At 42.0% G+C, this 22,771-nt stretch overlaps 2 protein-coding genes across 7 annotated transcripts in view; one reads left to right on the top strand and one right to left on the bottom strand.

Moving 5' to 3' along the window:
- Positions 1–22,771, top strand: part of FGR (FGR proto-oncogene, Src family tyrosine kinase) — a 665,433-nt gene that overhangs the window by 205,786 nt on the left and 436,876 nt on the right. The window lies entirely within an intron of this gene.
- The window catches only part of PHACTR4 (phosphatase and actin regulator 4), a 148,520-nt gene that overhangs the window by 107,875 nt on the left and 17,874 nt on the right, over positions 1–22,771 (bottom strand). For 2 of the 4 annotated variants that reach the window (XM_042440821.1, XM_042440823.1), the window contains one exon: positions 2,900–2,947. In XM_042440821.1, coding sequence (XP_042296755.1) covers positions 2,900–2,927 — 28 coding nt within the window. In that variant the 5' untranslated portion in view covers positions 2,928–2,947. The other 2 variants (XM_042440824.1, XM_042440822.1) reach the window with 2 other exon arrangements.

The raw sequence follows: 22,771 nt of genomic DNA, 5'->3' as shown, positions 1-22,771 counted from the left end.
TCCTGGCACAAAGGATAGTCACTAGGTGAGAAATAAAACTGAAATCCTTGTTCTCATAACAAGTCCCCTCCCCTAAATGATAATCATGCAGTTGAACATTTGTTTTGAATCTGTATGTGACGAGAATTTTAGGATTCCTGACTGCAAGTATATATACTTTCTTCAGATACCCGCCATGTCTCCCCCAACATAGGTTCACATTACAGATGTGTTGTGAAAACAGGACTCAGAAGTCCTTAATTGTAAGTTGATTGTCTCAACCCAATATTCCCAGCAGTAGAATTCAAAGATGTAGCCATATTAGTATTAGTCTGTGGAATCAGTATATAGAGAGATTTTGTAGCACCTTTGAGACTAATTGAAAGAAAGAAATTGGCAGCATGAGATTCATAGACTGAAGTGATCGCTGGAGTAGCGGTATAGAAATAAATTATTATTATTATTATTATTATTATTATTATTATTATTAAGTCTGCTTCCTCAGTTGCATTTGGTCATCTGAGAACATAGACTTAAGTCTATGAAAGCTCATGCTGCCAACTTCTTTCTTTGGGCCTGTTACAGACTGCCAAAATAAAGCTGCTTCAGGTCTCTTTGGAGGTATGCTATTTAAATGATCCTAAGAGTCCGGAGGTCGCGCCAAAGCCACACTCCATTCCTAAGCACTGGAGTGCAGCTTTGGTGCAGCTTCCGGATTCTTAGGGTGCATGCATCATTTAAACAGCATACCTCCAAAGAGACCCAAAGCAGCTTTATTTTGGCAGTCTGTAACAGGCCTTAGTTAGCCTCAAAGGTGCTACAAAATCTCTCTATATTCCCAAGATGGGGTATTTTAGTAGTCAGAAGGGGGAATTAATCCACATGCAGAAGCCACATGCTTTTTTTCCTGTTTAACTGTCTATGTTCAAGCAGAAATGGTTTGTAAGTGTGGTCTTTGTACTGTAAAGGCGCTTAAAGATGATAAATCCATCAGTGATGGAATTTGTACAACCATTACCACTTATATTGTCCATAGATCATTGTGCAGAATTTGTTGCACCCAATCTAGAAGTAGGGAAGGACAGTATCAGCAGGGATACATTCAGTTAACTCAATCAGCATGAAGATATTTCAATGCACAGACTCCAGTATAAATGGGAAGCTGAAGCCATGTCAACCAAGTCATTAGAATCTTGGAGACCAATCTCTGCTGTGTCCTAAGCTGGCCTTTCCACAACAAAACCCCTGCCATTATGGGCACTTTGACAACGCTCCACAGAACAGCACCTCCTGATTCCCAAGCCCCAGGATAACAGCCAAGGACTATGACAAAAGCTACTGTCCACATTTATGCTTACAAAACGTGACAGACTAACAAATGCACCAGTTTACATCAGCCTTCTGCCCTACCATTTAATGCCATGGCTTCTTTAAAAAAGAGTACTATGAGCATTCATGTCGGCGAAAAGATTTATTTATTTTGACCACTGTCTCAAATAGAACTGGTAATGCTAGAAACGCAGACTCTTACAGAATCTAATTTCATTTAAAGGAGATAGAAAGTAAGCTATCCAAGCTGATTTATACTCTTCCTGTTAAAAGGACCAGCAAGATGGTTGAAAACATCAGATCTTCTAAAAGTTCCAGTAACAGATAGATAGGCCGAGTAGGGATCTAAATTCATAGCAGGGATCCCAAAATGTGCACCAACAATCTGAGACCACTGTATTTCATTAAACAATGTGTATATATATGAGGGCCATAGTGGTGTAGTAGTTTGAAAGTTGGACTAAGACTCTGGAGATCAGGGTTCGATTACCTGCTTGCGCATAAAAACCACTGGATGACCATGGGAAGGTCACATTTTCTCAGCCTCAGAGGATGGCAATGACAAACTTCCTCTGAAGAAACGTGCCAAGAAAATCCTATATATGGTGATCCTGAGTAAAAAATGACTTGGAGGTCCACCCCCCTTCTCTCTCTCTCTCTCTCTCTCTCTCTAATTGCTGTTGAATTTTAATCAATTGTTCAACATTATTAACAACACACAGGAAGCTGGCTTATGTCAAACTCGATCACTGATCTGTCCACTTATTAGTATTACCAACATTGATTGGCAGAGGCTCTCCAAGATTTCTGGCAAGAGTCATTTCCAGCCATACCTGTGCTACCTCCACAGTGCAATGACCTTCCAACCTTCCAACCAATTTCTAATATAGAAATTATTATAGTCTATGAATTGACTTTCTAGAATTGTTACTGCTTTTCATATTACATATGATCACACGGCTGCATATTTTTAAACAAACTATTACAAAATTTGGAAGAGGGTACTTAAGCAGAAGGTTTCTTAAAAATATTATGAAAATATTCTTGTTTACAAATTGGGTATATAGCTTTTTGACAAACACTGTCAAATAATCAAATATGTTCAAAGCCTGAGCCTATCAGCACAAAAAACAGGTTTGATGCTTTTGGTAAAAGATTAAGTTATTTAAAATTGCAGTACAGTGTAAAAGTGTTAAGATAAGGTTACTACAAACATATTCACTGAACAGTTCTTCTGGAGTACCACTCTAAACTTAAGTCATTTTTTAAAAAAATGAAATTAAAAACAGAAATAAAGCTGGGTGACAGCCACTATTAAAAAACAAAATGATGTTTTTTGCATATAGTCCTGCTAAATAGCAATAACAAGTCTATTCTTCCACCACCACACACATCATAGTCTTATGCGTCTGAGAATATATAACTGTAGTCAAAACAATACTTGCCAACTGACAGCATCTGACCAATCAATTGCTCAGTGTGCCACAGCATTATGAACAAAAGGCACTGAAAGATTCACACTTAAAATGTACAATGATCAGAAAGCAGAGAGATACCAAAAATGGTTCTGAAAAATTAGACAGACACTTACCAATCATATCCTCCATTTCCTGAGACATCCTGAGTACCACAGCAAATGCTACAAAGAAAAGCGAGAGGATTAGAAAAACTCATGAGTAACATTAAATTACAACTGTTTAACATTAGAAACTTGAACATTCAGATACACAAATTCTACATCCAAGTCCCTAGAATAGATTTTCTACTCATATGAAAAGGCACTGCCCAACACTGCCATTCATCACTCTTATTGAGGAGAGTGGAAAAAGAGCTTCTCTCAAAGCTTGGAGGAGGGAAGGGAGTGGAGGATCAAATCCATTAAGCCCTTTTCTTTTGTGGTGCCAAACATTTAGCAAGGAAAGCCCTGTTGTCCTCATTCATCATTTGGGGGAGAGAAATGCATGCAGCATTAAGTTGCCTGTTGACTTACTGGGATCCCATGAATTTCACAGGGTTTTCTTAGGCAAGGAGTACTCAAAGGTGGTTTGCCAATTCCTTCCTCTGAAAAACAGCCTACAGCACCTGGCATTTGTTGGCAGTCTCCCATCCTTGGAGGTAGCTAGTTGGCAGTCACTGTGCTTTGGACAAGTGCTGTGCTGCTTTTTGTTGTGTGTTTACTACATACAGCCAGCAACATTTCCAGGGTTGGGATGGAGACTCTTGGACCACATTGTCTCAATGGACCCCATTCCTCCTTCACATAGCTGCTGCTCAGCACTGGTTTTCCCTTTGACATCCACTCCCAGACAGACAGAGAAAAGGCTTGACAAAGTTATTGCTCCTTCTATCTGCTACTCTAATTTTTCACTTGCTTGGAGGTCAGCAGGTGGTGAAGAGAAGGAAAGAAATAACAGGGGTCCAGGAGGTTCCAGAAAAGAGTTGGAAGATTTCTATGGATACTATGGAAGCGACATACAGTCAGCCCTCCGTATCCACAGATTCTGCATTGATTGATTCAATCATCCACAGCTTGAAAATATTACCCACATTCCAAAATGCAAATGTTAGCTGCATCCACACTGCAGAAATAATCCAGGTTGACACCACTTTAACTGCTATGGCTCATCGTTACAGAATTATGGGATTTGTAGTTTGTTGTGACACCAGGGCTCTCTGACAGAGAAGGCTAAATGTCTCCTGAAACTACAAACCCCAGATTTTCAGCATTGAGTCGTGGCAGTTAAAGTTGTGTCAACCTGGATTATTTCTGTGCTGCAGATGCAGCCCTTGATTTTGTTGTTTTGTAACATAGTACTATGCCATTGTATATAATGGGACTTGAGCACCCATAGATTTTGGCATGAATTGGGGGGAGGGTGTCCTGCAACCAAGCCCCAGCAGATACCAAGGACCCACTATAAATGACTCCTAGCACAAATCAAGTCTGAACTGTCCCTAGAAGCCAAGATGACTAAATTGAGACTGCCATACTTTAAAAGGACTTACTAGAAAAGATTTACCAGAAAAGCACTAGAATAATGCTTGGTAAGGTAGAAGGCCAATGTCTGCCTCTGAAGCTGAGAGTGTAAGACTTGCCAAGGCCATCCAGTAGGGCAGGTAAACCTCCTCTGAACAAATCTTGCCAAGAAAACCCTGATATCTTCACCAGCTCTCATTCTGCCCCTATAGGATAGCTCAGTTTTACTATCAGAAAGTATACTAAGATCTGCTTATATCAAGAGACTTGTCTGTGCTTGGAACATTAATCCGTTCAGGAACTCCTTACAGACTGGTCAATACATATGTCCAAAATTTTGCCAAGAAACTACCATGATAGGTTCACCTCAGAGTCTCCATAAGTCAGAAAGGACCTGAAGGCATGCAAAAACAGCACAGATAGAAGGCAGTAGTAAAGAAGGAAGATGGCATCACAGATGGATAAGGCTCAATTATGGAAGCCACAGCCCTGAGTTTGCACAACCTGAGCAGGGTTGCTAATGATAAGGTGACTTGGAGGTCTCTTATTCATGGGATCACCATGAGTTGAAAACAACTTGCTCTCACTTACCAACAACAATTAGAAAGATCCTGTTTTGCAGATATCCTTGGGACGTATGTGTTCACCAATCTGTAAGGAATGTCCTGAAGGAATTAATATTCCATGCACAGAAATGCCTCTTGATATAAACAGAGCTCAGTAAACATTATGAAAGAGAAGTGAAATATAGGAGAGGAACAAGCTGGAATTTGTATTCTATGAAACTAGAGGTACTGGATGTGGTTTAAAGGTTGTTACCAATGAGGAAGATGTGAGCCAGAATCCTTTGTTGTTGTTAACTGCTCTCAAGTTGACCCTGACTCAAGGTGACTCTGTGGAAGAGACATCTTCAGGACCCCCTATGCTCTGCTTAGGTCCTATAGTTTCATGTCCATAACCTCTCTGATCCATCTAGCATGTAGCCTTCCACTCTTTCTACTACCTTCCACCTTTTCTAGCATTATTGCCCTTTCTAATGAGTCATGTCTTCTCATGATGTAGCTGAAGTAAGACAGTCAGAGTTCTAGACTAGCCTAAAGATGTGCCCTGCAGAGTGAAAATGATGAACTGGGCTCTTTATACATAGTCTTTCAAATAAATCCCCAAGTCTTCTTTTAATCTAGCACAGGAATGGAGAACTGCAACGGAGACAACTTCTCCTTGAAACTAAATCTGTGGGATGATGCTATGAGACTGATCTCTTCCTCCAAGCTCCATCTGTCTGCCCCCATCCTCAAGAGCCATTCCCCTTCTCCCAGCAGAGAGGCCTAAAGTTCTATCACTCTCCACATGAAGAATGCTTCTGTTATCTCCGTCCTGTTTTGTGGCTGCAAGTGCACAACAGGTAAAAGGAATTTACAAAGGAATGAGAAAAATCAAAGCGATGCCTGCATTAGTACACAGAAATTCACAGGGGCATCATCATTTATAGGACCAGTCAGTGGGAGCCATGTTCAGATAAATGGAAAAGCATCCTGCTGTAATGCAACAGGAAGATCAGAGTCAAGGAAGCTACATAACAGAACAGGCAGGAATGCCAAGAAGGGATCGTGGTAAGCAAAGGTAGACATTGATTTTAGCTACTTGCCGTCAAAAGAACGCTAGCTAAGGGACTTCCTAATGAGTTACTTCCTAGTGAGGGAGTCTCTAATGAGAGCAGATTCTGGCAAATTAGACCCTGCCAAATTCCTGAGTTTTGCTGCCGCTCAGTTACCTCAATCTGCAAGAATCCCAGAGTAGGATTTCCACCTGGAGCCTCCAGTTCTGCCCTCCAGCATGTCTTTCTGGGATCAGTCTTGCCAGCTCTTCTCATCTGAGGAAGAGGAGTAATCTATGGAAGGCATGATACCTTCTCCCTCCACAAAGATCTATCCCTGGAATAAGTTTTCCCTGTGTTTGCCTTGCTTTCCAGCATAGTAGAGAAAATCACAGTGGTAATTCCAATCAGAGATCATAAACTCAGTGGGATTCCCACCCATCCTATATGTCTTCACAATAGGAAGGCAAGCACTATGCAGAGGAATCACCACCACACAGAGATGGAGCTTCATGGAGGTGGGTTACATTGCCAAATCTAACTAGAAACTATATTATGTACACTTCACAGCTTTCACAGACAGAAACCAAACTCAAAATTGAAGACATCAGTCTACAACAAGGCAAAGATGAAGCTAAGAGGCCTGAGGGCCAATCCTGGCTGCCTGGCTTTTATCGCCAATGAAAAGTGTGGTTGGTGTCTGAAGAAGTTTCACACATATTTCTACCAATAAGGGATCAGTAGGATTGGGATGGTGACAGTTAAACTTTCAAGATGTGAATAATCTACAGCTCCCATCATCCCCACGCTGGTTATGATGGCTAGGGCTGATTGTATCCATACTCCAAACACATCTGGAAAATTGTATAGTCCCCAATCCAGAATAGCACACCATGTAAATAGAAGCCATTACAGCATTCACGGGGTCTTTCAAACTGGGTAGCTAGCCTATGTCTCTGCCTCAGTATGTAAAAGTTCTCATCATGAAACGACCCAAAAGATGAAGGACATAACTGTACTGCTGAACATTATCCTCTCTTTTGAAATGTAAGCATATTACATCATGTGAACAAACTCAGTTACTTCTAAATGCAGCACATAGCAGGGCTTTGTTACACAAGACAGTGAAGTGAAATTATGATATGGTTGCCAGCAGCTGCAATTCTACATTCATGGATTCAGGTACCAGTTCACAGGCAACAGTATCTAATGTCCATATACAAGCCACTTGGGGCTTTGCTAGCTTGATTTAAGAACTGCCATATAAAGAATTTATATCTAGCATGGTAAAATATCCACATCTCCATGAAGTTTTGTTTGTGACTTCCTGTACAAAAAGCCTGCTTTTATCAAAGCATTTTACTGTTCTTTGCACTGTTGTTGTTTGCTTTGTGCCTTCAAGTAATTTACCAACCTATGGCAACCCTAAGGTGAACCTATAACGGTCAAGATGTTTTCAAAGGGGGGGGGGGGTGGCCACTGCCTTTCTCTGAACTTGAGAGTGTGACTTGCCAAAGGTCACCCAGTGGTTTTCCATGTCCGAGTGGAGATTTGAACCCTGGCCTTCTGGAGTCTAGACTGCTACCACTCTGCAGAATAAAGGCAGTTTGACATTAACTGCCATGGCTCAATACTAAGGTATTATGAGATCTGTAGTTTTGGGAGATATTTAGCCTTCTGTTTCAGAGGGCTCTGGTGCCACAACAAACAACAAATCCCAGGATTCCATAGCATTGAGTCATGGCAGTTAGAACAATGTCAAATTGCATTAATTCTGCAGTGTAGATGCAGCCCTAGTGCAACACTCAGACCAAATACCATAAATAAATAAATAAATAAATAATATCACGCAAGTTCCCTGCACAGAATCTTCCAAATACGTGTCTGAAAGAATGTCACAGTTACTCAAAGAATGCTCAGGATGAAAATCACTCTTTGCATACAGCTGGGGGGCAAATTTGACAATTAAGATGTGCTTTGGCTTGTTGCCCAATTCTTAAACCACCATCAATTGAAGAATGCAGCTAATGCAACTGGAACAGCTCTCTCATTTGGAGCCTTGCACTCAAGATGAGTTTCTAAAAGCTATTTACTGTATCATGTAATAATTAAAACAATCTGAGAAAGTAGGGATCAGTGTTAACTCCAACAGCATTATTTAAGGCAGTGATGGGGAGCTTTTAATGGCCTCTTAACTCCCATTAACTCTACCAAGCATGGTCAACAGTTAGGGACTCTGGGAGATGTAGCCCTAGGTATCTGGAGTAGCAAACTTTCCCCACCTTTGATGTTTGTTGTAGGAGCCACTTTAACTTATAGTAATCCTGTCCTGAGGAAGAAGGGATGGCAATAAATCTTCTTGGCAAGATTTATTCAGGGGAAATTCCCCAGAGTTCTAGCCCAACACTCAGACCAATAACCGTGCTGCTCCCTTTGATGTAAGTGAACCTAAATTTCTGGATAAGGCTGTTTTCAAAATGAACACACTGCTGGTAGTATAGTGAGCAACTTGCTTGAAAAAAAGTGTTCTTCCTAAGTACACCCATAAAGCATTTAAGAAGCCAAATAAAGGAGTCTTTGCCAGCTACAATAATAAATTGGAATTTCTCACCCAATAGCAACTAGCCACCAATGGGGAAAACACTGAACCCTAGCTTCTGTTACCCCCTCAGGCAGGCAGTGCTACAATGAAATGGTCACTGTTGGTCCTAAATGGTGTGAAATAATAGCTAGTTGTTGCCACATCAGTCCCACAGAGGTTCCAAAATCATCTTTGAAAAAACCTCCCAGGACGGACCTGCTCTTTGTTGTGACCAAGCAAAGCAATGCCTTTGCCAGAGCTCCTGTTGTGGTTTACCTCAAATTGACACGAACTGGTTCTGACACAGAGAGCTTTATTTCTGAGAAATTGCAAAAGCAGATCCTTGCATGGAAACATGCATTATGCACTCCAAGAACCATGCATTTTTGTTAGGCCAGCAATGCCTGTAGCAACTTAAAAGTGCAGTTGCCTGCATGTCTAATATCTGAAAGCTTTTTAAACCCCAAAGGCTGGCCTTTATAGAAAAAGTGCAGTGTGTTGAAATTGGGACTTCTTGTATGACCATGAACTTCACTGTGAAGCACTGAAGGTACATGCCTCTGATAGCAAACCTGTAAAGCTGAAGAGCCCTTCAAATACTTTAACAGGGCTATCATAACCATCTCTCCAGGCTAAACATACCCAGCTGATAAGTCTCTCCTCATAAGGCATGGTTTCCAAACCCTTCACCATTTTGGTAGCCCTCCTTTGGACACACACCCGCTTCTCAACATCCCTTTTGAATCGTGGTGCCCAGAACCGGACTATGGCCCAGTACAGATGGGCCTTTTACCACATAAGGAATATGTGCTAGGGTTGCCTCGGGGCGTCGCTTACAGACGTCCCACAACTCTAGTATGTATTCCGTACTTCAAAATAATGGCGCCCTGTACAAATGGTGCCGCCATTTTGACATGACAGATGCTTAGCGTCCGCACGTCACGGCACACTTGTGATGTCTCTCAGGCGTCACAAGTGCATCGGAAAAAGAACCCACTTTTTGTGGGTTCTTTTTCTGCTGGCGGGAAACCACGCGGTTTATCTGCTGAGGCTTCCTGCCGGCGGAAAAGGAGGTGCCACAGTAATCCTGGTGAGACTTGACCAAAGCAGAATAGAGTGGCACTATTACTCCCCTCAATCTAGACACTATACTTCTACTGATGCAGCCTAGAATTACATTTTTTTTAAACTGCCACATCACACTGTTCTCTCATGTTCAACTTGTGGTCTGCTAGGACTCCTAGATCCCTTTCACATGTAGTCTTGTTATGCCTGATCTGTAACAAGACCTGACCCGGGAGCCACAATAGTGATGGCAACTCTGTCACCTCATTTGCATCACTGCATGCATACAACCTTTATACCGTATTTACTCAACTACAAGTCAACATCATGTATAAGTTGAGGGCAGATTTGGGAGCCAAAATTATGGATTTTGATATGAACTATGGATAAGTCGAGGGTAAAACTTAATGCCATGTAACAACGGATCTAAAGGATGAAGGAAAGGAAAACAATGCCAAAGAACTTGATTCCAGCAGGCATAACTGCTGGGATGCTCATCCTAAAAACTGGATGGAAGAGACTAGAGTGGGGTCAGTACTTCCAGGGCAGATTATACCCTTGCCTTTCACCAGTGGATTGTACCTTTTTTAAAATAAGAGTCAAAGTTCAGTACTAGCATTGACCCATGGATAAGTCGAGTCTTGTTTTTTACATCAATTTTTTGACTAAAATTTCAAGACTTATCCACAAGTATACAGTATATGTGTGTGTGTATACCCATGCAAAACCTGTGAAGCGATTCAGGATGGCTAGGTCACACTCCAGAAGCACATTTGAGCTGATTCTAAATAGCAAATGTGCAAAAGTAGTGCGGGGGTGGGGCACCCACAGCTAACTCTCTGAGCAGCTCTGTGCATCTCTCTCCCTATGAGAAGTGTCCCATTTATCAAGAGTATGTCAGCTTTCTGTACAGGGCAATCTTTTGAAATACCAGCTAAGAACATAAATTTAAGTGAAATACAGGAATTGAATAGGCCATGCTATAGTAACATTGTCCTTACAGGAGGGGTGGGAAACATGCACCCCCCAGCCTTTGCACAGATCATTCTGGGTCAGCACCATCCAATTTGCTATTTCAAGGACAGAAAAAAAGCCATTTTCCCCATTAAAGCAGGATGTGTGCTCTCTGTGAATCTTGTTTAGAAGTAGGATTGCACTCTGGGAAGCCCAATTCTATTATTAAACAAGGGGTACTATGAAAAAGGGCACCGTGTTTTTGAAGAAAAAAGCGGAGGTTTTTGCTGTTAATGTCACAACAAACAAATGAAAGGGTTGCAGCTGAAAAGTAGTTTCTTGGTGGGTTTGTGGCAGAGTTGTTAAGGCAGACTCCTCACTTCTAAAATTGCTCACAGCTATTTAGCAATAAGAATGTTACAAGATTTCCTACAATTTTAGTGGAGGAACTTTTTTTGTTTTTTGCAGAGTATATACGGTATAATGGCTGTATGCATATAGGCATAATTACTAAACTGGCGCTGTTGTACTTTGGGCATATCATGCCTCTGGGAGAAAAATGATAATACTTCGTAAAGTGGAAGACTGTAGGAAAAAAGGAAGATCAAATTACAGGTGACTGGCTCAGTTAATCACCTGTTCTAGATTTCCTAGAACTTGAGCAGGGCTGTTGATGACAGGTTATCTCGAAGGTCTCCTAGTCATAGGGTCATGATAAGTTGAAGCCTCTATTTCTAATTATTACTCCTTCATGAGACCTTTAAAGGCAAAATTCAGCAAGCCATGAAATGTTTCTACATGGAAAAAAGATCTCTCACACTTTAGAATCTGTACCTTGGGATACCTTAACTTGTTTCTCAGATCTTTTTATTCAAGAAGTAGCAAAATGTTAGAAAATGAGGTTGTTGTTAGATCATTCCTGCTGGCTGATTTAACCTTTCACATAATGACAAGGCAACAAATAAGCCAAGCGCCTTAACTGTATTAATTAGGAAAAAACAGTACAGTGGGACCTTGGTATTTGCAGGGGGTTCCATTCCCCTCGCAGACTCCAAAATCCACTGGACCTCAAGTCCCACTGTCTCCAACGGCAGCGTGTGCACATGGAGGCACTTTGTCCCCAAATGGTGGCATGTGCATGTGGATACATCACCATTAGTAACAACAGGGGCTGTCCCTAATGGTGGCGTTGCCATGTGCATGTGCCGCAATTCAAGACAATTGGGAGCTTTCCCTAATGGCAGTGTGACCATGTGCCTGCATCACTACTGGGGACAACCAGAGGCTTGCCATCTGCAGATGCTGAAATCTGCGAATGGCAAGTCCGCAAATAGGCAGGCCCCATTGTACTGGATTTTCAAAATATTCAAACTCCAGTTTAACTAGCTAAGCAGGGTCAGCACTGGTTAGTACTGGGATGGAAGATGACCAACAAATACCAGGTGCTGTAGGCTATTCAGAGGAAGGAACTGACAAAACCACCTCTGAGTATTCCTGGCCTAAGAAAACCCTAAGAAATCCACGTAGTCACAATAAGTTGACAGGTGACTTGAAAGTACATACCCATCCACAATACTATTTCCAGCTCCACATTTCTAACAGGTCAAATTAAGAGGTACTAACTAACTGATGGTTCCTACCTTCCCTTTTTATGTTTAAAAGTGAGGTTCAGTCTCCAAACACAGAACTGCTGGGCAAAATCAGATCTCAGCACCATTATGGTTGGGAGATTATGGGATTTGTTGTACAAAAAATATTTTTTCCAACCTCTCTCTCTTTTTTAAATACAGTCCCTTTGAGAACCTTTTAAAATCTTGGAAGCAGTACATAAAAACCTCAGATAGCTATTTGGATCTTTTTTCCTGTGCAAAGGAAAGGTGGGGGAGCTCTGTAATGACTGGGCCACTAGTCATTTGAGGACTCCTCCCAAACCACAAAGGGTTAAGATGGGGGGAGGTACACGCTAATGAGAGCTTACATCACATGCTAATGAGAAGTTACTTCATAGCTGACCTAAGGCCCAACTGGCCAATCAGAGAGTAGGGCCGGGAGTTTCGAGAATCTTCCATCAGAGGGCTTTAAAAAGCTCTGGTGCCATGTGGTCTTTATCTTTGTTTTTTGTTTTGGAAGCCCAGCTGTTGAGCCTGTGCCAAAAGACAGGCTTAAGGGATGCAAGTTGAGCTAGGCAATGAGGGCCAGCTCCTTGCACCCAAAAACACATTAAGGACTGCAGAACCCATTTCTGTGTGAGTAGTTTAGGAAATGTGATAGCTAGTGCGTCTAGGCTTTTGTTATGTTTATCTTTTGGCTTGCCTGAAATGAACATCTTGTAACTATGCATTCTGTACCTGCAAGACAAGGAGGCCTCACATGAATGATACCTTATTGCTCTATTCTGTCTACTTAGAATAAATACTTTTCTTTAAAAGGATCTGCTGTCTCTGTTCCTGTACCTGTGCCTTAGCTTGGTTACTGCTTGTTCAGGTTAGTAAGAGAAGGAACTTAAGTCCTTAGCAAGTCCCAGTGTGTGCTAAGGGGAGTTGATTGGAGATTCACTGGGTGGTGGCAACTTGACTAGAGAGTCTTAAGGGGTATCATTCAGCTCAGCAGGGAGCAGGAATAGAGACCCAGGAGACTCTAGGGGAATTTAAAGGGATCCGCTGGGTCTAAGGGCCAAGAACAGGGTGGCTGTTTGGCTGCTTGGACCCCAGGGATCACCACAAGCTCAAATTCAAACTCAAAAATCTTCCTAAAGCACTAAATGGTTCTTCTGACTCCTTGTGCAGAAGAGGCTTTCTTGGCTACAAAACACTGTAATGTATCTGCATTTCCAAAGAAAACTCCCAAAGCAACAAGCCACTGACTTGACATAATTTCTGGAAGATTCATTGGTAGGGAAGCAAAAGCATTTGAAATTAACAAGTCTCAAATATCATAGCAAGAGCAGCTTCATTTCATCACCGGATTGAGGGAGAGTTCAAGGATATCCTTTTAAAAATTCATTATCAGAATTTGAAACAAAGCTGGCCCTACACTATCTTCAAACAATCTGGCAGCAAATTATGGGCTCCACCCTCTAAGTAAAGTTTCTGCTGCAATAGAAATAGTGTATTCCTTTGTGTTGCACCATGGACTCAGCTGCCTATATTAGAGGTGTGTCTTGAAAATGCAGCAGCAGTTAGCAGCTATTACTTATTAAACTCCCCTCCACCACTAGCACCCTATGAACAGAATGAGATTTCTTCTTTCTCTTTCTGCTGAAAAAACATTGCACTGGAAACAGCTGATATATTCAGATCTTGGACACCAGTTGGTATGGCCCTAGCCAGTGATCTCAACCTTTGCGCTCCACTGATGGGTTGCTACAACAAGGATGAGCACACTTCAGGCTTCTAGGATCTACACAGGTTTCTTTATAACAACCTTAAAGTCCACTAGTCAGAGTCAAGCGCAAAACAACAAACCAGAGAAGTAATCAGCTTATGGCCCTCTGGCCATACTGCCTACAATTGACTGAATTTGCCATTCAGCAATATCCAGAAGGTCCCATGTTCCTGGAGAATTAAAGAGGAGGGTTTTTGTGAGTACACAGCTGAGATTTACTCCTAGTTTCCCTGCACCATTCCATCAAGCCAACAGGGTAATTCGGAGTCAGTGGTGGAGGCAAGCCTTTACGATATTGTTAAACAATTTAAGAGATTTACCAGTAGATCCTGAAATACCTTCTGCTCATCCTTGTCCTTCTTCACCCACATGCATCCCCGCAGGCAGTGGTGTCACTAAGGGGTGTAGGAGGTGCAGATTGCACTAGGTGACACTCCAAGGAGGGGTGACATCCTGTTGCACCCCTCTTCCTGTCCTTCCCATCTTCTGCAGTGCTATGGCTCTCTTGAATGAGGGAGCCAAAGCACTGGAGAAGGAGGGTTGGGAGGGGTGCATGCACCTCCAGCCTTCTCTGGTGCCATGGTTCATTTGTATGATGGAGCCAAGGCACTGGAGAAGGAGAAGCAGTGCGCATCCCTTCTATCCCCTCCCACTGCTTCACTAGCCTGGCCACCAGCCTGCCCCAAGTAGCCCTGGATAGGCAACTAGGCGTTCAAGTGAGTGAAGCAGCAGGAGAGGAAAGAAGGGCAGACCAACCCTGTGATGCCAACTGGCAGACCTTTCTGGGTCTGACTGGGTGACGGGCAGCTGGTTGGCCAGGTAAGGGGAGGGCAGTGAGCAAGACAATGGGATGGGAGGTGAGGGGAACAGGGCAGGCCACTACTGCCCCCCCTTGGCATCCCCTTCCAGGCCCCCACACTGGGTGACACCAACACTAAGGACGCCACTGGCTGCTAGGCTAAAAATAATCCCCCCCTCCAAAATGCCACATAATGACATCTATGGAATGTGGAAGGCATTTTTACGACATTTGGAGGTGTCTCTCCCCTCCTCATCCCAGGTGTCAAAACAATTGTTTACAAAATATTTCAAAATAAAAATGTTCTTCAAACAATCCTCTAGGGACACAGGAAGGCCCCAAAACATAGTGACAGTGCACAGTGTCCCCAAGACACAGCCAAAAAAATAGGCTACAAATCTAAAGAAACAAATTCAAATGATGCCTTGGAAAGGGCAGGGAAACATAGACTTGACTGAAGCCATTGCACACACTAGAAGCTAGTCAGGATGAAGGATTGGAAGCATATTTCCAGGTTCAACATAGACACCCAGATTTTTTTTTAATGGCAGATATAAGATTGCTGTCCTTTTAAACTGAAGATACATTTTGCATTTAGGCCAACTTCCTTGATAAAACAAGATCTTATTACTGTTCAAGAAAAATCAGTATGTAATAATCAACCACTCCCAATCATCACCTTGGTACATCTAATCTGTATAGTTTATAGTTGGTTCCATTTGCATTTTCTGGGCAGCAAGTGTCTACTTAAGTTGCATGCTTGGGGCTTTAACAAGACTAGACAGATAAATGGGATAGTAACAACAGCTGCAGGGGATGCGCATAGTTATCCCCACATGAATGAATAATGTGAACCACTTTGGAGGCCAGTAAGTACAGAAAAACTTTCAACTTTTGGCTTCCATTTGCAAACATATACGTATTACCGAAATCAGTTTGGAACAGATTACTTAATTACATATCCTGTGGCTTCAACATCTTACTTCAACAGCTTTACAAATTTTGGGGTTCTTCCTCACACTAGTCTCATATTCAGACTGATAATGAGACCTGAAAGACTTGAAAGCTCACCATTCCAATGATATTTTAGTGGTCTGATAATTCTATTACCCTATTTGGATTTTGCTCACAGAACAGAGCTTTCTCGTTTATCCTTATTTTGGAGGGAGACTTTTTAATTTTATTATCACTCAGACAGATAAATAATCATCAATGGTTTCTTTTGCATGCATAATACATGATGAATCTAATGTATTAAACAGAGCAGCTCAGCCTGCAAGCTGGAGAAACATAAGGATTCTCTATCTACTCTCCCAGTCCTCTTTGCTTTGAAGCAAACAGGCAAAAGATTTGTGTCCAGAAGTTGAACCATCTCCAGAAATGAAAAGGTACTACTGTACATGGAATATTTCCAAGACAGAGATTGGTACCACAGCTTTTGCAGCCAAGAGGCTCAATGGAAACAAAGTAGATTTTCAAAAATAGTTTTTATTTCTCAGTGGCTAATGCTGCCAAATCAATATAAACCCCTCACAGAAATAAGATAACCCATAACTTATTTGCTAAATTGAAAGCATGAACACATGATTCTAAGAATACAATAAGCCAATTTTAGCATGCATTTATTGATATTATTGGTTGTTGTTTTTTTAAAAAAAATGAAGATAAGTGTAAAAAACATTATTTCAGATTTTTCGGAGCACAAGGGATGTTTGATTTTTCAAAGCATAATGTTAATAAAATAGATGTTAGATCCTCACTCTTCTCTGTCATAGTCCCCACTGGGTAGTCTTGGACTGGCCATGCTCTCTTTGGCTGACCTACTTCAAGGGTTATGATGAAAACAGAGAGGAGAACATACATATATACCAACTTGCGCTCACTTAAAAAAAAAGAAAAAAAGACAGGACATAAGTTAACAGAGAAACTCATCCTGATGTAGTGGTTTGAGTGTTGGATTATAACTCTGGAGAGCAGTGTTCAATTCTCAGATGAGCCATGAAACCCATTGGGTGATCTTGGGCAAGTCACATGCTCTCAGCCTTAGGAGGAGGCAATGGCAAACTTCCTCTGAACAAAACTTGGCAAGAAAACCCCATGATAATTTCGCCTTAGGGTTACTGTAAGTCGGAAATGACTTGAAGGGATACAACAACAATAAGTATGATAAATAAAACACCCAAGATCCCAGCACAGGCATATTGTAATTTATAATTCAAAATGAAGCTTCCTCAGTAGGGCTTTTGCTATCCACATTCTCAAGTACAGTACCCAGCTAGAGAATCAAGCTCTTATAAAGGAAACCCTGCCCACAAGAAATTGTCAGGCATGAAACTAGTATAGCATGCTTCCTGCGGAAAGAACATTTCCTTCTTTGGCCACCATGGGCAATGTGGGACTTTCCTAAAAGGACAACAAAAAAAGCCATTGGAAGATGGATAGGCAAGACAAAGAGAAGAAAGGTCTGGCAATTCAATTATGTGCTACCCATCCATCTGTTCTTCACCCAGCCCAGGTCCCCTAGTGTCATTTATATATTTGATTGCACTGTTTATTGCCTAGCTAGAAGTTGTTTAAGCCACCTCAGGGGCCTACTGAAAAGCAAAGAACACACTAAAACACATTTTAATTTAAAAAAAAATAGAGAGCGCAGGTAACTCGATGAATCAAGGATTTAAAGGATTTATTTATTGATTTCTGCCAGGACAACATTCAAGGTGGTTTACAACCATTTGAAAACATATTACGTTTAACAGCTTTTAGTTTTATTTAAAAAGCTATTAGTAGAAACTTGAAGATCCAATTAATCATAGAGTTGGAAGAGACCACAAGGTCCATCCAGTCCAACCCCATTCTGCCATGCAGGAAATCTCAATCAAAGCATCCCAGACAGATAGCCATCCAGCCTCTGTTTAAAGACCTCCAGGGAAAGAGACTCCACTACACTCTGAGGGAGTGTATTCCACTGTCCGACAGCCCTTAATGTCAGGAAGTTCTTCCTAATGTTGAGATGGAGTCTCTTTTCCTGCAGTTTGCATCTATTGTTCTGTGTCCTGTTCCCTGGAGCAGCAGAAAACAAGCTTGCTCCTTCCTCAATATGACATCGCTTCAAGTATTTAAACAAGGCTATCATATCACCTCTTAACCTTCTCTTCTCCAGGCTAAACATCCCCAGCTCCCTAAGGCATTCCTCATAGGGCATGGTTTCCAGACCCCACCATTTTAGTGGCCCTCCTTTGGACACGCTCCAGTTTCTCAATGTCCTTTCTGAATTGTGACGCCCAGAACTGGACACAATATTCCAGGTGAGGCCTGACCAAAGCAGAATAGAGTGGCACTATTACTTCCCTTGATCTATTCTAGACACTATACTTTTACTGATGCAACCTAAAGTCACATTAGCCTTTTTAGCTGTTGCACTGCACTGTTGACTCATGTTCAACTTGTGATCTACTTGGACTCCTAGATCCCTTTCACATGTAGTTTCATTCAGCCAGGTGCCCCCCATCATATATCTGTGCATTTTATTTTTCCTCCCTAAGTGCAGTACCTTACATTTCTCTGTACTGAATTTCATTTTGTTAGCTTTGGCCCAGCTTTCTAGTCTATTCAGGTCATTTTGAATTTTGATCCTGTCCTCTGGGGTATTAGCTACTCCTCCTAATTTGGTGTCATCTGTAAATTTGATAAGTATGCCCCCAATTCTGTCATCCAAGTCACTGAAAAAAGATGTTGAATAGCACTGTGAAACTAGTGTCCTGTACAAGTAAACCTTTAAAAACACATCTGAAATATAATAAAACAGAAACACAACCATTAAATGCCCCACCTGTTGCTCCATGTATTACAAACCAAATGCCTTCCCAAATAAAAAGGTCTTTTTGTCTGCCAGCAGAAAGATAGTAGGGACAGGTCCAACCAGACTTCCTGGGGAAGGCAAGTTTCACAACTTGGAAGCAGTCACCCAGAAGGCTCTCTCTCTCGTGTCCACACCAAACATACCTGTGTTGGACGTGGGGCTGAGAAAAAGCCTCCCCCCACAGACCTTAAAGCTCAGGAAGGCTCATATAAGGCGACAAGATCTTTCAGATAGTCTGGACTCAAGCCATGTAGCGCTTTAAAAGTCATAACATAGTATCTTGAATTCTGCCTGGAAGCAAATCAGCAGCCAGTGGAACTGTTTCAGCAAGGAGGTGATATGCTCCCTATAACTTGGATAAATACACTGACCTAATATGTATTATCAAGTCCTGGGCACAGAAAGGGGAGCGGACACATAACTTGTCAGTATTGTAAGGTTTTCATGCATACCACCAGCAGTGTAGGCTTGACAGAGAGGAAGGGGAAAATACCATGATCTAACATGACTTCATCCCCTTCATCAGACCAGGAACTGCCAGTTTCACACATATAATAGGATTTATTTATATGCCGCCCAATCACTGGGAATCCGAGCGGTTTACAACAGAGGGGATAACAGATGGTTCCCTGCCCTCAGGCTTACAATCTAAAAGATACAACACAAAAGGAGAAGGGAATGGTGAGGGGGGGGAGGGGATCAGGTCCAGCATTCTTCTCTCCCTCCGAGGCCTGGACCAAGGCAGATGGGGGGCTCTTTTTCTTAATCGAGGCCGGACCCAATGGCGTTGGGCCTGTCCTTTCACTCCCTCTAAGGCCAGAAGATGACAGTTGGAAGGAGGGAGGGGAGGGCTCTTCCTCTTCAGGCCCGATGGTGTTAGGCCTGTCCTTTCGTTCCCTCTAAGGCCAGAAGAGGACAGTTGGAAGAAGGGAGGGGAGGGCTCTTCCTCTTCAGGCCCGATGGATTTGGGCCTGTCCTTTCGCTCCTTCCCTGGCCAGAAGGTGACAGTTGGAAGGAGGGAGGGGAGTTTATGTACATATATACCAGGAGTTTGACAATTACTGCACTATCTACCCCACCAACAATTGTCTTTTTTATATAAAGTTGTTACAGACTGAGCTGAAGCGGTGGTAGGCAGTTTCACTCTCCAGATATTTTTCTCCTATAACGCCCACCAGCCATAGGCAGCACAATCAATGATGAGGAATAATGGAACTTGTAATCCAAAAACAAGGGAGCCAGTGTGGTATAGGGATAGAGCATTAGGCTATGATTTTGGAGACCAGGATTCAAATCCTCGTGCCATCATGGAAACCCACTGGGTGACCTTAGGAAATTTATGCTCTCTCAGCCTCAGAGGTAGGCAAAGGCAAACCCCCTCTGGACAAATCTTGCCAACAAAACCTCATGATAGTTTCACCTATAAGACAGATATCACATGAAGGTACAGAACAACAACTCCAAAAGCTATGGAGTGTCCATCCTCTGAGGAACATCAGGTGCCACAACTGCAGAATGTCCTGCCGAGTGGCCATCACTATCGGCCTTCCACTGAGAAGCAAAGACATGGTTCTTCCAAATAGCATTCAAGAGACACTGTAAAACAGCATTCGCTAATCTATTACCTCCATAGGTCATGATTGACTGGTTAGAGAAGCCAATAATCAATTTCAGACAGCTACTTACCTACAGGAGGACACACAACACAGATGGAGAGATGGGTACAAGATCTTGCTACAAACCCAGATGCCAATTCTTCCCACACATTTACTCAGAAAATGTCATCATAGGACCTAATCACAACATTAGAGGTATTTTTTCTTGGGGCAGAGGAAATTGTATCCATTTACTGTAATATGGTTTACGTGTCAATAAAGATGAAGTGCAAACCATTCTAAAGGCAGACAGACTTGTATCTGCTTTATGCATTTAATTCAAATAGTTATCCCTAGCTGGGCAGATGCCTCCTACATGCTTTGCCTTTCCACATCTCCAACCTTCCTAAGGAACTGCAGTTCACCTCTTTCACCCTTTGCATAAAATAGAAAAAAGGTACAGGTACCAAATATGGTACAAGTTGTTCAGGCTAAAGCTTACACATTAATCTCAAGAGCGTTCATCCTGTTAAGAGGCCTGAATAGCATACAGGCAACATAGATAAAATGTAAGGGAGATCACAGTGTTACATTCCTACACTTGGAACAAGAGACACTTTCTGACTTTCTCCTGCTTCTGGCTACATCTAGCTAGGGACATGCAAAGTAAAGATTTCAAAAATATTTTAAATGCTTTAAGCACACACATCTTAAGGCCTACTTAAAAACCCACATTTGTGACTCTTTTCCTAATGGTCAAGAGCTCTCAGATAAACTAAGTGCTCCACATATACCAGAAGGGTATATCCAGGGAGGTCCTCCAATCTTCATCTGTACCATTTCTGGTTAAGCTGCCCCTACAACAATATGGCTGAGGCCTGAGTGTGCATAGCTACCTTATGGTTGTGAATTCTGAGTTACATGGTGGCTAGGGGATTCTAGAAGCTTTAGTCCTAGAACGCATGCTTTTCAAGGTCTGTACAATGTTGGAAACCTGTTTGGAGGACAGGCCAGATCTTCTGGTCATTATCTGAAGCCCCTTCCCAGAGTCCCTGACAAATGAAAGGCACCTGGCTTTCCTTTTCAATGGACCTTCTCAATGGTGGCACATCAGTGGAATACTTTTTCAATCCATAAGTAAAGTTTTTCTAGCACCTTTTAAGTTTCCCAGGCATTTTAAAAACAGTATCTAGTGTTCTTATATCATAGCACACTTGTATCTTGTTGATGGCTCTACCTTACTTGGTTTTATTCTTTGCTGGTGGTTTTATTATGTACTATCTAGAGTTAGTTTTATTGTTTGCATTTTTAAATGTTTGTGCAGAGTCTTGTTATTGTGCACTGGAGAGGAAAAGGAGGGAGTTGCCTGCTCTGCTCATTAGTAACCGGGACATTTTACCTGCACCTCAAGCTGTTCTCAGAAGGGCTGATGAAACCCCTTACACAGTCAGCAAGGCACTCATTTGTAAGGAGAGACAATACCATGATTCCTGGTACATAAAGGTTTGTGACTTGATTCTTGTCTGTAAAAATCTTTCGGTGTGTCATACATAACAGCTTATAACTGTTAGCAACTTCACTGGAAATCCAGACTTTCCCTAGACATCCTCCATCACTGAATGCCCTGTGTTGCTTTCAGACTTCCAGAATGTTCAATTAGTACAAAATAATACAAGCTCAGTCTTAATTAAGCAACTGCAAATTGCATTTCAAAATCCACATACCGCTGGCACAAATACAAAAGAACACCATCACTTCCAAAAAATGCTTTACCAGATCTTGCTTTACCATGTGTTCCCAGCATCCCATGTCAGCAGCAGTGAATCTGGAATGATACAGCTTCCCACCTGCAAAGGTCAGCTGCTTTACCACCATTTGAATTGCTACAAGGCAGGGCTAGCTTTCAGGGCAGTGGTGTCTGGCTTTTGTATTTGGTGAACCTCTGCATACATTAAGTGTCATGTTGCCTCATGACAATAGTAGCAGCCTGCAACCAGAAAAGAAGCAGGTATACACCCTTTCCCAGAATGTCCCAATGATGTAATAAGTTGGAGGACTATGACAAATTATAATAGTGGTTTCAAGTCATCTAAGCACAAGAGAGCCACATGCAAATATGGGTTCTGTCATGGCACTGAAGTCTCAGCAACTGTTCAAGGATGCACCAAAGACTGAGTGATGAAGTCAGTGCTCCCCAGACATCCTGCGGAAGAATGTGAAGGAAGAGAGCAGCAGCACTACATAAGCATTATAAGAAGTTTGAGACATGAAAGGACATCTTTGACAAGAGATGGAGAAATGTCTGAGCTCTCAGAAAAGTAGTAGAAGTGGTGGTCAAGGTAGGGATAAGTACAGCAGAAAGGAGATGAGGCAACATCATGAGAAATTTTCAGTGCAAGGACTGTTGATACCAAGTGCTGAAGGGATGACAAACCAGTTATTATTTTGAATTTACAAGCTGTGGAATTTACAACTTGTATGTTTGTGCGTAATTTTATCACTATTATCTTACAGGCAGAACTACACATATTACTGTGACTCCTTGTTTCCACTGTCTCAGCCACCCTTTATTTACATCAGACTCATCCAAAGCTCCACCACCATAGCTGCCCTGTTCTCAACTGTACATCAAAACATCACAATGAGGTACAC

This window comes from Sceloporus undulatus, chromosome 9 (assembly GCF_019175285.1).
Source record: "Sceloporus undulatus isolate JIND9_A2432 ecotype Alabama chromosome 9, SceUnd_v1.1, whole genome shotgun sequence".
Taxonomy (NCBI): Eukaryota; Metazoa; Chordata; class Lepidosauria; order Squamata; family Phrynosomatidae; genus Sceloporus; species Sceloporus undulatus.
Note: the sequence above shows the minus strand (reverse complement) of the source record. Positions and strands in the feature narration are given on the sequence as shown.